Source organism: Pipistrellus kuhlii, unplaced genomic scaffold (assembly GCF_014108245.1).
Source record: "Pipistrellus kuhlii isolate mPipKuh1 unplaced genomic scaffold, mPipKuh1.p scaffold_m20_p_4, whole genome shotgun sequence".
Lineage (NCBI taxonomy): Eukaryota > Metazoa > Chordata > Mammalia > Chiroptera > Vespertilionidae > Pipistrellus > Pipistrellus kuhlii.
Window position 1 is genome coordinate 21,574,125 of NW_023425540.1, and position 15,366 is coordinate 21,589,490.

General features: G+C 42.5%; 1 protein-coding gene across 7 annotated transcripts in view; it reads right to left on the bottom strand.

The window, feature by feature from the left end:
* Positions 1-15,366, bottom strand: part of DROSHA (drosha ribonuclease III) — a 102,494-nt gene that overhangs the window by 83,543 nt on the left and 3,585 nt on the right. For 4 of the 7 annotated variants that reach the window (XM_036409634.2, XM_036409633.2, XM_036409632.2 and 1 more), the window contains 6 exons: positions 13,178-14,014; positions 7,767-7,859; positions 5,102-5,212; positions 4,641-4,872; positions 2,982-3,123; positions 802-956 (listed from right to left, as the gene is read on the bottom strand). In XM_036409634.2, coding sequence (XP_036265527.1) covers positions 802-956; positions 2,982-3,123; positions 4,641-4,872; positions 5,102-5,212; positions 7,767-7,859; positions 13,178-14,007 — 1,563 coding nt within the window. In that variant the 5' untranslated portion in view covers positions 14,008-14,014. The remainder of the gene's footprint in view (positions 1-801; positions 957-2,981; positions 3,124-4,640; positions 4,873-5,101; positions 5,213-7,766; positions 7,860-13,177; positions 14,015-15,366) is intronic. The other 3 variants (XM_036409635.2, XM_036409636.2, XM_036409637.2) reach the window with 3 other exon arrangements.

Sequence of the window (15,366 nt, forward strand, 5' to 3'; positions counted from 1 at the left end):
AAAGAGGAAAAGGGCCCACAAAGTGCATTTCTGTCGGGCATTATAACTACAGGAATTCTGTTGAGAAAAACAGTATCGTTAGCCATCATCTAATAAGAGCCAAAAGAACATTCAATAGAGAATGGTATGAATTTATTTCAATTTTAAGTTATCTTTTTATAGGTATGTGTCTTATTACGCTTAATAACTTCATATGCATTAGACGCTATTTTTCTTGCGTTGTATATTTGTAAAATACCAATCTCTTATAAAGATGCTATTTTGTATGATGTAGTACTTCATAAGAAAATGGTAAGTAGAAATAAAAATGTGGCCAGAGATGACATCATTAGCTCAAACATACTTAACAAGGAAGGGAGCTTACAGGAAACTGTGACTATTACTAACTAAGAAATATGAAGTCCTCTAGGACTGAAGACATTGTTTATGATAGTGCTGGAAGATGCCTTCCAGACCAACTACTTTTAAAAAGGCCTACAAGTCCTCGCGCCTTCACTCTACCATTTGTCTCCTTCCGGTTACTGCAAGTTTAATGAGGCAGCGCCATTATCCGGTTCCCTAACCGAGGATTTACCAACGTCGTCAAAAATGATTCAAGGCACGGTTTGCTCTGGTGCTTATGCTCTGGAGCCGAACTCTGAAGCCGGAGGAAATGAGCTCTGAAGAAGGGCTCACGGCACCCAGAGGAAAATTCAGTTTCAATACCAGCCAACGTGCAACATGCATCTTCCGGACCGGGGGTCATAAATGTGACGTGTGGGCTGGCACCCTTCCCAGCAAGAACGTAAAACACACGCGTACCTGGCCTGGGTCATTGTACCAGAGCTCATCATGAAGCCGGTCGGGGTGGGCCTTTTTGCGTTTAATTTCTGCGATGACATCAAAAACTTCCGAGTCGGAGCTGCTGGAACAGGTGCTCTCCTCGTCAGACTCACATTCGGATTCACTGGAACTTTCTAACAGACGGGAGGGGGAAACACGGAGAAAGGTTGAAGAAATTCACCAGATGGTTACCCTCAGAGACTTCCCAATGACCCAAACCTCTCAATGTTAAGGACAGTTGTTTATCCTCTCGTCAAATATTTGAGTGCCAAGCACTCTGGCTCAGCAATACCATGAAAAGTCAGACAGCCCGTAATGCTAAGTCACAATCTAGCTGGGAAAGCAAACAAAGGTTTTTCAGAGAAAGGCTTGGTGCCGGAGAAAAAACAAGCCACAGTTCAGGGTTACAGATTTTAAAAGAGGCAGCAATTCAGACAAGAGCAAGTCCCCACTGGAAAGGTCACTGGTGGTTTCTGGAACGGGTGCACATCACCTAGGCAGGGAGATGGAGTGCATGGCTGAGGAGGAGGGAGGAAGAGGAAAGGAATAGAGGGAGCACTGCATGCAAAAGCATGCAGGCGAGAGCACAGGGCCACAGGCTGCAGCAAAGGCCCGCAGAAACATCCTGGGAGGTGAGGGTTGAAGGGGTCGTGACTGCTAGACAGAGGGCTCTGTAGGCCAAACTCAAGTTTAAATGTTTTCTCTCATCAGTAGTAATAAAAGATTTTAGAGTTTGAAAGGGACTGGATAAACACAGACCCGGGATTATGCTAAGTGTGTCAGTCCAAAAAGACAAACACTGAGATTTTTCTTAGAGGAGGTGCCTAGAGTAGTCAGATTCATAGAGAGAAAGTAGAATGGTCAGAGCCAGGGGCTGGTGGAGGGAGATGGGAGTTGCTGTTTAATGGAAATAGTTTCAGATTAGCAGGAATGAAAAAAGCGAAATGTACTTAACACTACTGAACTGTACTTATAAAAATGATTTTGTGCTGTGTATTTTAGCACATTTAAAAAACAGACCTAGAATTTAGATTAATCCTACAAAAGATTAATACATAGTAATAAAACTCAACCCTGCCCAGGCAGTGTGGCTCAATGGTTGAGCATCAACATATTAATATAAAGCAGGAGGTCACCATTAAGATCTGTAGTCAGGGCACATTCCCCGGTTGCAGGCTCGATCCCCCAGTCGGGGGAGCATGAAAGAGGCAGCTGGCCAAAGATTCTCTCTCATCATTGATGTTTCTCTCTCTCTCTCTCTCTCTCTCTCTCTCCCTTCCTCTCTCTGAAATCAATAAAAAAAATAAAATAAATAAAAATAAATAAAAAAATTTAAATATAACCCCAACCCCTTCACAGTCGTATTTTCAAGTGTATGGTTTGAGATAGATGTCATCCCTCTTTTACCGATGACAAAAGGGAGGCAGAGAGAGTTAAATCACTTGCTGAAGGTCGCATGTCAGATGGAGGAGCAGGCCAGAAGGCCAGCTGGTTCGGTGAGTGCTTTTACCCGCCATGAACACCGCCTCTCAGCCTGGGAGACACAGTGAGGGTGGCACAGAGCCAAAGAACAAAGGAAAATGCTTAAGGAATCTCTCAGCTGAGCACGGCATTCTGTTAGGGGCCACGGACACAAAGTGGCAACAAGCAATTTCTATCCTCAAAGATCTCAGCATCTACTTGGAACCTCAGACACATGATAAAATAGACCACCACGTAGAAAGCTATGGAAAGTGTCTATGCGAGTAGACAGATGTCTTCCAACAGAGCTGGGCCACAGCTGCACTTGCCCACCCACTCAGGAGCACCTGACAGTGGGCAGGGCCTGCCTGTCAGAGGCACCAGGCACTGAGAACAGGCCCCCACTGCCGGTGGGAGGCTGGAATATAAGGTCCCTCCAATTCTAATACCAGACAGTTCTACAAGGGACACAATTATTAGTGTGCCTTGCAAATGAGATCTCTTATGTATTCTTCTGCATGTGTCTGGGGAAAACTAACTTCAAAAAGAAAGAAGTTCCACTGCTATGTATTTTGCTGACTATCATTAAGGAAAATAAAATGAGAAAGAGGAATTTAATCTAGGATGCCCAAGGACACATCCCCAAAGGCCCGGATGTAATAAAAGCAAAGGGTCTGGTCTGGCAGCTCCTGACTCACCCAAATCTTCATCCAGCTTCGTCTTGGGAGGCTCCCACGGGGGCCTGGCGGCTTTGGCCTTCTCTTGCCGCTTCCCCAGCTCTTCCTCAAATCTGTCATATAAGTCGCGGAGCCTGCTTGTCCCAACCACAGTGGAATCTCCCTTTGAAACATAAAGGGTCAGCATTAGAATCTACATTTTTAAAAATCAAATAGTCTTTCCAAAAAAATGTAAGAAGACCTCACACATAATCCAAGATTTGTGACAGCAATGTGCCATTTTCAACACTCAATTTAACAAACAGGTAAAAACAAAATTCCCAATGCTGGTAATTGGGAATCAAACGCGCATCCATGCTGTCACAGTCCTCGTGAGGGGGCAGTCTGCCAACATTCACAAACACGAGGACTGTCTGTCTTTGCCTTTTGGAAATCACAAAGAAAATCATGACCCCTGATTTCATACCTGAAAGTCTGTCTTCCACATTAATCCGATGATCAAAGAGAAATATCCTGTACATCCCCCTCCCCCATACACATACACTCACATACACAGGGACACACACACACACTCCACAAACCACAAACACAGGCTTCTGTACTACAGTCTTAGAGGAAATTTTCTACTTTTCCCTACTCTCTTCCAGATTGAAAATCATCTTAAAGGTTAGCCAAGACCGGTTTGGCTCAGTGGATAGAGCGTCGGCCTGCAGACAAAAAGGTCCCAGGTTCAATTCCAGTCAAGGGCATGTACCTTGGTTGCGGGTACATCCCCAGTAGGGAGTGTGCAGGAGGCAGCTGATCGATGATTCTCTCTCGTCGATGTTTCTAACTCTCTATCCCTCTCTCTTCCTCTCTGTAAAAAATCAATAAAATATATATTTAAAAAGAAAAAGAAAATCATCTTAAAGGTCCATACTGTTTGATATAATTTTCAAAATGTTAAGAACCAGATCTTTTAGACGTAAAAAGAAAATTAAACAAATCCTACAATCTGCAGTATACACAGAAGTGGGCAATTCCTTTTCCTCAGCCCCACCTCATAACTGACACTGGTGATGCTGGGACCACACTGGTACTCAATACCTCACTGCACCCGGGGACAGGAAGCCAGGCAAATGCAGGGCTTCTGGTCCATCAGCCGTCTTTCTGTGCTGGAGTTTTAACACACCCATAAAAAATTTAAGAAAAAATGAAAGTTCTGCCTGTTTAAACTCTGAACCACAATGCCTTCAACTTTGTTGTTTTCTTTTTAAGAATGACCCCTATGGCAGCCATCGTCCCCTTCTTCCTTGCTAATAAAACCATGACTTTTTTCAGATTTGGGGCAGAGACCTTCTGATCTCAGGATAGGTGAGCTGGGCCGCAATACCGCCCATCCCCAAAGATGTCCCAGTTTTAATCCCCAGAAACTGAGTATGTTACCTTACATGGCAGAAAGGACTTTGCAGGTGTGGAAAGGTTACAGACGAGATGGGGACACCAGGCAGTGTCTAAAGACAGCTTTGGTTATCACAACTGGGGAGGGATTCTACTGGCATCTAGTGCGGAGCCCAAAGAGGCTGCTCAACATCCCACAAGGCACAGGGCAGGCCCACCACAAAGAAGCACCCAGCACAAAATGCCCACAGTGCCGGGTGTAGATGCTGGCCTGTAGCTTCTCTCCGGCCCCAGACCTACCACCTGGTCCATGGGGTCGCTGGAGTAGTAGTTTTCCGAGTGGGTACATCGAATCCACACAGGCTTAAGGAGCTCCTCCTCCTCCTCCTCGTTCTTGTCCGGCAGCGCCTCCTCCAGCTCCTTCTCCTTGATGGAGGTGTAATTCTTTTCTTTGCCGGAGCTCTGGCTGTCACTCCATCTGTCTTTTTCTTCCTCCCAACGAGCTCTCTTCTTCTCCCTACTGGGGGAGCGACTTCAAAATGGGGTGAAGGAGGCTAATTATTAAAAAGGTTCTTCTGCTGTAAAACTAATTTATTTCACTTGGTTCATTTTTCACATAAAATAAGAATGCCATGCCAAACCACCACTTTTACTTTTTGTTAAACCAGCGCACCCCAAACACCAGTCTGGTGGCATCAGAATCACCTCAAGTGACTTGTTTAAAAATACAAATCCCCAGGCCCTACCCCAGATCTACTTACTGATTCACAGTCTCCAGGGGTGGGGCCCAAGAATCTGTATTTTTAACAATCTCCCCAGGTAATTCTGGTGTGCATCCAGTAGGTTCAGGAACAACTGGCAAACCGTAACTCCTAGAAGAGAAAGATACTTGGGGAATATCTGGAAATGTCTACAGACAGGCAGTTCCACATGAGAACAATAGTCCTGAGTCCTCCACATCCTGCTCTGCTGGAGAAAAAGTCTTGCAATACATGGTCCGAACTTGGAATAACGTTAGCCTGAGAACCATAATTAGAAAGTGGCAGAAACCGGTTTGGCTCAGTGGATAGAGCGTCGGCCTGCGGAATGAAAGGTCCCGGGTTCGATTCCGGTCAAGGGCATGTACCTTGGTTGCGGGCACATCCCCGGTAGGGGGTGTGCAAGAGGCAGCTGATAGATGATTCTCTCTCATCAATGTTTCTAACTCTCTATCCCTCTCTCTTCCTCTCTTTAAAAAGCAATAAAATATATTTAAAAAAAAAAAAAAGAAAGAAAGTGAACCAACTCTCCGAGATCCCACTTCGTGAATCACCACTTTTTCTAATTCTGATCCCTACAAATACTAATATAACTCAGTAAAAAGGTAAAAACAACTCTATCTCCTTGAATTTCTGGGGCTTAAATTTTGCAAAGACCCAACTTATGGATGTGCTTGGAGGGAGAACCCACAGGATAGATGTTCATTTAAGCCCCAGCTATTTTCATTTAAGACCTGTTCTGTGAGTGTGATGCTGGCAGCCTCCACCAACAAAGTCACTATTACCCAAGAATGTGTGCATCTGGATCAAAGTCACTAATGAACTCTTCCATCAACTTCTCCACTCACTTCTAACTTTATGACAGGAAAAGTGGGAGCGTGTAGTTGTGTTTATACATCGGGGGAAGAGGTGGGTGACTAGGAAGATAATGTATCTTGAACTTACTAATATAACTTCTAAATATTATAATGCACATCATTTGTTACCAAAAGAAAAAAAAGTAACTGCGAAGGAAAATGTATATTTAAGGAAAATGTATATTTGTTCACTGTAGGGAAAAAATTAAGCATCAACAAAATTAAAATCACCCATACTACCACACAGAGATAACCACCATATTTCCCATTGTGTTAAAACGTATAGATATAAGAATATATATAAATATACACAGGCTTTAACAAAAAAACAAAAGGAAAAAAAAAAAACACAACTCGATAGCAGCGGTCGCCAATCTTTCAGACCTCACAGACCACCGGTTGGCGACCGCTGCTCTATAACCTGTCCGTCTCATTGGTAAATCAACTCCTTTCTATTTCAATACATCTACATCTGAACCATTTGATAAATGCACTTTATTCTTTCATCCATAATTTAACAAATCTGAGTACAATCACTTAGGTTGTCACCAGTGTTTGCCATTGTACACAATGCTACTGTGAACACACTTGTGTTCTCTGCACACGTGTCAGATTGCTTCACACTAAGAGTGTGCGTGTGTATGTGCACTTTTCTCAGGTTTCTCTACAGATAGATAGTACCACGTTAGACCACCATCAAAACCATATTGAGTTCCCATTTCCACATACCCTGTCAACATGATTGTTTGTAATCTTGCCATTCTGATGAAAAAAAGTATCTCATTAAACCTAACTCGCTAATTTTTATCACTACTAAAATTATACATTTCTTGTTCACTTCTTTCATGAATCTTCCAGTTATATGCTTTGACAATATTTTTAAAATTAGGATTGTGGTCCTTTTTATTTATTTAAAGCCTTTTTTATTAAGATAACCACCCTTCTTCTGTCTAATGTAATGTAACCTTTTTCAGTCTTTTGTTTTCCTTTTAAATTCCCACCACGCAGTCAGATATCCTTTGAGGTGTCCCAGATTGGAGAAGGTGCAGGCTTGGCTGAGGGACACACACACCCAGCCCCTCATGCACAAATTTCATGCAATGGGCCTCTAGTAACTATTGATATATAAATACACAGTTACCATTTATTTGGCATTAATTTTGGGCTCAGTTCTAGTGTTTACGTCTAGTATTATCTCAAAGACCCCCACCACATGTATAAGGCATTTATACATGTCCTTATTTCAGATAGACATTGAAGCTTAAAAAGGTAAATCAATTCAATAACAGAGATGGAAGAAGTAATAATTGACCTCAAATCTGTCAGACCCCAGTGTCATTCTTAATTACCATTATATAAAGACCATGCATTTTACTTCTCTTATAGAATTACATTCTGCAACCAAAAAGAAATTTTTCATTTATAACATCTAAATCCCATTTTTCTAAATAAAGTGTGGCTAGAGTTTTGCTTTTTTCTATAACAAGTAAATTTAAAACATAATTATGAATTTCCAAGGTGTAGTTTAAACAAAAAACAAAAAACTTTACATTATTAATTCATAGTTTTATAGCAATTGACGTCAGAAAAAGTGGCCCAAATAATTTCTGATTCATCGAGATTACCCTTGTGCATAATCAATACATTTTGAAAGTAAAAATGTTAAGTCAGTGGCTGCTTTAGCTTTTCACAGGGCATTTTGGAAGACGCTTGGGCTATTTTAGAGACGTGGCTGATACTTTGCATAAGCACAAAATCTGAATTCAAGGAGGTAATCCTATGACTTCTTTCAGCACAAACTCCTTGCTTACCTTCCAGATCTCTTATACTCTTTTTTGTAGGATCTTTCCAGAGATGGTGATCTTCGGCCGTCCCGGTTCCTGGGTCTCTCCCGTTCCCGCTCTCTTAAAGGAATTAATACACAGAGCTGTTTTCAACAGAGAGACTAAAAAACACCACCTCTTTTCACTGAATTAATCTTCTAACTCAATGGACCTTACCTAGGAATTTTTCAAGCATTATTCTCTATAGGAGTTTTATTCATCCTTCATTTATTAGAGAATAAAGGAGCTTTTCACTGTACAGAAGCTAACTGACTTGCCCATTTTTTGCTGTTTTCTTTACAGAAAGAAGTCAACCCTGATGCTAAGCAAGAAAGGGAATTTCATCCTAATCTTCTCTAGAGGCCTTTCAACCAGCCAATTCTTAGTTATTTAACTTACAGGGAAATCTTGAAAGAATTCTACTGCCTATGGATTTCTAGGAAACTCTCAATTTCAGCCATCAAGTAAATGTAAGTGAAAGCTTTGGTAGTAAGCATCCGAACTCTGTTCCATGATGAAAGAGTTTTGAACCCTCAAAGGTTATCGGCCTGGGTTGCAGTTATAGCGATCACTAATGCCTTGAGTCTGTACGTCACTGTACCTTTAAATGCTATTTTTCATCAGCAAAAAACTCTTGATGTATATCTTGAATTTAATATAAAAATAGGAGAGATTTTAAAACCTTCCAATGTAAAACTACACAAATTTAATAACAATAATAGTAACTTCTGAGTCTATTTAATAAGTACAATGATCTGGAACAAAATTGGAATTCTAGTGTGTTTGAATCAGAACTAAATCTAAGGAAAATAACCACCTGATCTCAGAATAAAAAATTTTTTTTTAAAAATGCTATGTTAGGCTGAATGCAGCAAATGACTATAAAAATGTTTGAACTCAAAAATATCCCCCAATAGCCAATAGAAGTGTAAATACTTTGAAACTGAAACTCATAAAACTGATAAAGATCTGTCACTGCTTAGATACATAAAACAAAAATTGTGTTTTCACTTAAAAACCACCCCCTCTTTGCCTGGCCAATGGGACTCAGTAATTGTGTGTTGACCTATGAACCTGTTCACTGTTCAATTCTCAGTCAGGGCATATGCCCAGGTTGGGGACTTAATCCTTAGTGCGATGTGTGCAGGATTCTTTCTCATCACTAATATTTCTCTTTCTCTCTCTCTCTCTCTCTCTCTCTCTCTCTCTCTCTCTCTCTCTCTCTCTTTCTCATCACTAATATTTCTCTTTCTTTCTCTCTCTCTCTCTCTCTCTCTCCCTCCCTCCCTCCCTGCCTCCCTCCCTCCCTCCCTCCCTCCCTTCCTCTCTGAAATCAATTTAAAAAAATGTTTTAATCACCCCCTCCTCAACGAAGCCTCCTTTGAATAATGTACTTTGACACATACATAAGCCGCTGGTATACACCAGTTATCCAAAATAAAGTAGCCAGAGCTTGGGAGTCTACATACTTTATCGGAGACCCTTCTAAAAGTCCAGTTTACTTTTAGGCAATTAATCCCAACATGTGAGCAGTCCCACATGACAACGATATAATTTGTATTAATATGGCTGCTAAAAAAGAATAATTTAAATTACCTATATTTCCAAATAAAAGCTCTATTTAGAAGATATTTCAAATTTTCTTTCTTTTTTAACATCTAAGCAACAGAATTTTGCACTCAAGATCAGCACTGCTGATGATTGCTACTTGTGTGGGTATAAATTGAAAAGACCGATTTGGATATAAATCGCCTTAGAAAACACAATATAATGAACACCTTTAAAGCAAAAAAAACCAACAATGTTAGAGTTACTGTTCTCAAGTCGCGTCCCTGTTTGCGAGCACCGAGGTATCCCTTAGGTGCAGAATACTAGCTCTCTGCCGGTGGCCCACACGGGACAGCCATGCGGTAACTGTGCTGGAGCACCACTCATGATGGGAAGCCACACTCCATCCCCACAGGCTGCACACAGCATGGTCAGGGAGCCGTGTCAGCAGCTGCTTCTCATCCCATTCCCCAGCTCACCTTGACCTTTTGTAACAAATGCATATATTCACTTCTTCACAATCGTTCTCTAGAAATAGTTTGCCTAAAACAATCTTGTAATTACATGTTCAACCACACTTCAGAGGAGAAAAAGAAGTGGAATTTGAAAAGGGATAGATTCCCTTACCCTAAGAAGTAACGGGAGAAGTGGCCAGAAGACAGGCTCTAGAATGTGCATACACTGAGCACAATCTAATGCATAACTGTGTGAAGCTTTGGTTTTCTCCAGTATACTCCTACAAGTTATCCCAGGAACTCACGTGCCCCCAGTGTATTTCACAGAAGCATCCCATATGAGACAGATGACTGACCCCCTGCCAAAGACCCCAAAGGGCACTGGTTATACTGTGACTGTGATACTAAGGTGACTCTAGGACAAACATCCCAAGTACATCATATGAGATGACTCCAATACAAATAAAGCCATTTAGAAAGATGAGCTAACTGCCTAAGTAGGTCCTTCACAGTAAAAGAGTTTTGGTTTAGAATAATGGAGGGTAACAGTATGCATTTGGCACTTTATTTCACTTATTATAGAACCCTCAGTTTATAAGACATCTAAGTTTCTTCAAACACATGACTCCAATTTAAGCTTGGATGGAAAATTTTAGGATTTTATATCAGAGCCCAAAAAATCAGCTCTAACTTAAGTCCAAAACAGAAAAACAAATGAAACCTAAAATACTGAAGTTTACAGCAAAATGCCTCACCAACAACAGGATTATTAACAATCACATATAACTCTGAAGCTAACTCTTTCCAGTTTAGGTTTTTTTTATAAAACTATAAAGTATGGGCAAAGGACCTAAATAGACACTTTTGGAAAGAGGACATATAGAAAGCCAAGAGACATATGAAAACATGCTAAAAATCACTAATCATCCAAGCGATGCAAATCAAAACGATCATGAGGTACCATCTCACACCTGTCAAAATGACTATCATCAACAAATCAACAAATGACAATAAATCCTGGCAAGGATGCAGAGGGGGGAAAAACCCTCGTGCACTGCTGGTGGGAATGCAGACTGATTCAACCACTGTGAAGAATAGTCTGGAGTTTCCTCAAAAAGTTAAAAATGGAACTCCCATTCGACCCAGTAATCCCACTTCTAGGAATATATCCAAAAAAACCAGAAACACCAATTAGAAAGGATATATGCACCCCTATGTTCATAGCAGCACAATTTACAATAGCTAAAATTTGGAAACAATCTAAGTGCCCATCGGCCGATGAGTGGATTAAAACACTGTGGTACATCTACACAATGGAATACTATGCTGCCATAAAAAAAGAAAAGAACTCTTACCATTCTCAATAGTTGAACATTCTCAATGGATGGACATAGAAAGCATTATTATGCTGAGCAAAATAAGCCGATCAGAGAAAGATAAATATCACATGATCTCATTCATTTACAGAATATCATCAACAACATACATTGATGAACAAAAATAGATCCAGAGACAGAGAAGCATTGAATAGACCATCAAACAAAAATTAGACCACCAAAAAAAGGAGGGGGTAAGAGATCAACCAAAGAACTTGCTTGCATGCATGTAAGCATAAACAATGGACATAGACAATAGAGGAGGTAAGGGCATGCGCTGGGGGGTGGGAGTGGCCAGGGAGAGGTCAATGGCAGGAAGGAGAGATATGCAATACTTTAAACAATAAAGAATTAAAAAAAAAAAAAAACTATAAAGTACACTATCCCGGCCTCTGCTAACTAGTCCATCACAGAATAATTAGGAAAAAATTGACCAGAAATGGTAACTCACATTGAAAAAACTTAACAGATGACAGACTCTCAAAACCGTCATCTCCACAGGAATCATACTTATTCCCTTCACCTTCCCAATGGCATCAGGGAAAAGCAACAACACATTTTCCTTCCAAACCTTCTGAGCACCAGACACTGCCTTCAGGGCTAAGAATGACCATCACCATTTACTGGCAAAATGTTCAATCAGGCCCTAACCGGTTTGGCTTAGTGGTTAGAGCATCAGCCTCCGGACTGAAAGGTCCCGGGTTCGATTCCCTAGGGGGAATGTACCTTGGTTGCGGGCACATCACCAGTAGGAGGTGGGCAGGAGGCAGCTGATCAATGTTTCTCTCTCATCGATGTTTCTAACTCTTTATCCCTTTCCCTTCTTCTCTGTAAAAAAAAAATCAATAAAATATATAGTATTTAAAAAAAATGTTCAATCAGAATCACACCGAAAGCCATGAGAAAAATGTGGAAACCACGAGGTGAACTGATGGCCCAGGCGCTGAGACCAGCTCCCTACAATCCCACAGAGAAGTGACCTGGTGTGCCGAGCTCAAACGTGTACAGCACAGAAGGTTCACAAGAAAACCAAGGTAAACACGCCAGGGGACAGAGGGAGAAGCACTGTTATGAGCTTGACAAGTGGAGAACCTCAAGTCTTACTGATGTAGAGTTCACTGAAGGTACAAGTAAGCATTAGTACCATCATTACCTGTGTGTTTTTATTTTTCCATCTAAACCAAGAGTTCTCAGACTTTTGGGTAACAGACTCACACCACCTGTTGAGAATCTGGTGTATGGTACCAATTTATAGAAAGAAAAAAAATACACATAAAATTCTGCATATAACTTCAGAAGCCCATCTATGGATCCTGGTTTCAGTACACCTGCTGAAAACCTTATTCTCTTATATATACAGGTATTTGGTCTTTTGGAAAAAAGAAATGTAACCTGGAATGGAACAGTATTTTTTAAAATATAATTTTCTTCCGTATGAATTTGTTTTAGTGCAACAAAAGTGGGTTACAGCTATTCTGAAAACTGTAACTTTGATAATGTATAAATAATATAAGCTCGTTTTATAAAGAAACAGATCAAGAAGGCAGCAATGTACAATAAACTTCCACTTTTCCTAAAAATCAGAAAGCAAGTTCTGCTCGTTAACTAGTTTAATTCTTTAATTGATAATATGGGCAGATCATCAATTCCGAAAGGATGCAAGGACTGTAATCTGAGATGATGCTCATGTTGAACACAATTAAACATAATGCAAAAAAATATGATTTTTCGTTGGATCGTCATTAAAATGTCAACTGCATTATGCAGAGTAATCAGCTTACATCCACCGAGAGGAAATCTTACATTAATAATTTTGGAATGCTTTTCGAAAGTGGCTTTTTCTGACATCAATTTCTTTACTTGTCAGGTGTTCCTTCCTCTTTAAAAAAGCCCCGCACACGCTTTATTTTCTTTTATACATTGAAATGCGCTGCAGGACCCTTTTGGTTTGGTTTGCCCATAAGCAGAAGCGGCCTCTGTATGGGCCTCTTCGGTTCGTTAAAAAAAACACGCGTGCTACCTGCTCCGCTCGTAGCTCCGGTGGCGAGACGGCGTCCTCCCGCGGTCGTACTCGGATCTGTAGCGACTGTCAGCTCTTCTCCTGTCGGGACTCCGGCCGCGCTCCCGCCGGTCCAGCGAGCGGTGCCTCTCCCCTCGCCCGTGGCTGTGGTCCCTGTGCCTGTGATCGTCATAGTGCTTGAGCCTGTCCGGGGACCTTCTCTCACTGGGAGCCTTCGGGAGCGGGTATGGGGGGAGATGCCTAAAATGGGGGCTGCCGTTGTTATTGGCATTGGGCGGGAAAGAGCTGGGGCTGTTCTGGAAGCTGTTAAAATTGGGAGGCGGGTAATTGTGGTGCTGCGAGTACCCAGGAGGGTACTGATAATTGACCTGCTGGGGCATGACCGGAGGGGGTGGGGGGTGGGGCATGGAAGGAGGGGGCATCATGTAGGGGTACGTGCCCTGCCCAGGAGGTGCTCCGGGGACTGGGGGGTTGTTAGGACAGGGCATCGGAGGCGGCATGGGGGGAAAGCAGGGAGGTACCGGGAAGGGGGGCCTCATCTGGTGGTTGGGGAAGGGGGGCCGGACGGGGCAGGGGGGAAGAGGGCCTTGTGATGACGGAGGCATGGGCGGAGGGAAGGGTACAAAATCAGGTCTCGGAGGCATAAAATTGGGGGCTGGAGAGTTTGAGAAGCTGGTGGAGGGAGCACTTGGCGGCTCGTATTGATATTGCGCAGGGGGCTGCTGCGGGTGAAGCAGCCTTAAGTTCTGAGGCCTGAAGGCTGGTGCTGAGGGTCTGGCTCCATGTCCTCCTCGCCCTCGGGGACACCCCCGTCCTGGGTGGAACGACATTCTATGACTTGTTGGAGGAAAGAAAAAGAGAAAAGAAAAAAAATCTCACTATAGAAACAGGATTGCACAAATGCCTGAATAGCTTCAAGGGCAACTGACCGACCCCTCAGACCACTGGAATATTCCACCCACCTCGCTCTGACACTCCTCGTGGCTAGGAAACTTCTCTTCCGCTGTCCCAGCCTCCAAAGCTATTGCCATGGTCACTCCCTGGACCGTGTCACTCCCGAAAGCCACTCCACGTCCAAATTACGAATTCAACATCCCACTAGTCAACCATGTGTTACCACGTCCTTGCTTCAGTTCCCCCAAAACCTTGACCTCACCATGTCATCCTGTCAGCACACCCCACGTGTTCTATATCTGTACCAGCATCTTCCTGTCTTTACCTTCTTTCCCACTCAGCAGAGACTCTGCAAATCCAACGCAACACGTCCTGAAAGGTACCTATTCAAGATCTTCCCCTCCAAGACACCACCACAGGTCTTTATGCACTTCCTACCTCATCAGACACCATTCAGGTTCTAGGTACTTTCACCTTTATCATCTTTGCCATAGACATCTTTGCCACAAACATTTTCACTGCACAATTCTACGGCCTCAAGGCAATTTCTCCATAGAAATGATAACACGTAGTCCAAAGCCAGCGTACTTTCTACAAGTTGGTTCTCTAGCGAGTCGGTCCTTCCTACTAAGAGCTGGGTATCAAGCTTACATCCCTTGCTGCTGGTGCATGTAGCTAGCAGGTGACGGAACCTGTGTTGGCAGGCAAGGTGACTGCTCCAAAGGTTATTTACTACTCCAGGGACTGTTACACACAGTTTGCACCACTGTCTCTGAGGAGTGCCCTCACGAGGGCAGGAAGAGTCGGCCCTTCTCTTCCTGGGACCGCTGCACAACTTAACATCACTGCCGGTCGAGAGTAGGTCACACAAACCTGGCCACAGCTGGGGCAAGTGTCTCGAGAACATCGAGAGCTATTTTAACTTTGTAGGTTGTACCTAACCAAGCACTTGTCTTCAGTCCATGAGAAATATGGGTTCAACCCTGTGTGATTGTCACTCCTTCATATGCTCCTATTGTTAAGTCCCCAGCAGTGCCCATCAATAGCTAAATGCTTATTGACAACAGATTTTAATACCATCACAGCACAGCGTCTTCAACGTAAGCAAAGTCATCTTTAGATCAAAACAACTCTATAATAAAAGGCCATGAACAAGAGGATTTGAAACAAATACACAACACTTCATGGTGATGGTCTTAAAATGGCTAGCGTTTCTTCCAGATGCCAATGATCTGCCCCATGCTTTGTTTCTTATTTTGAAACACACTACAATGAGAGGAGAAAGTGGGGCTGAG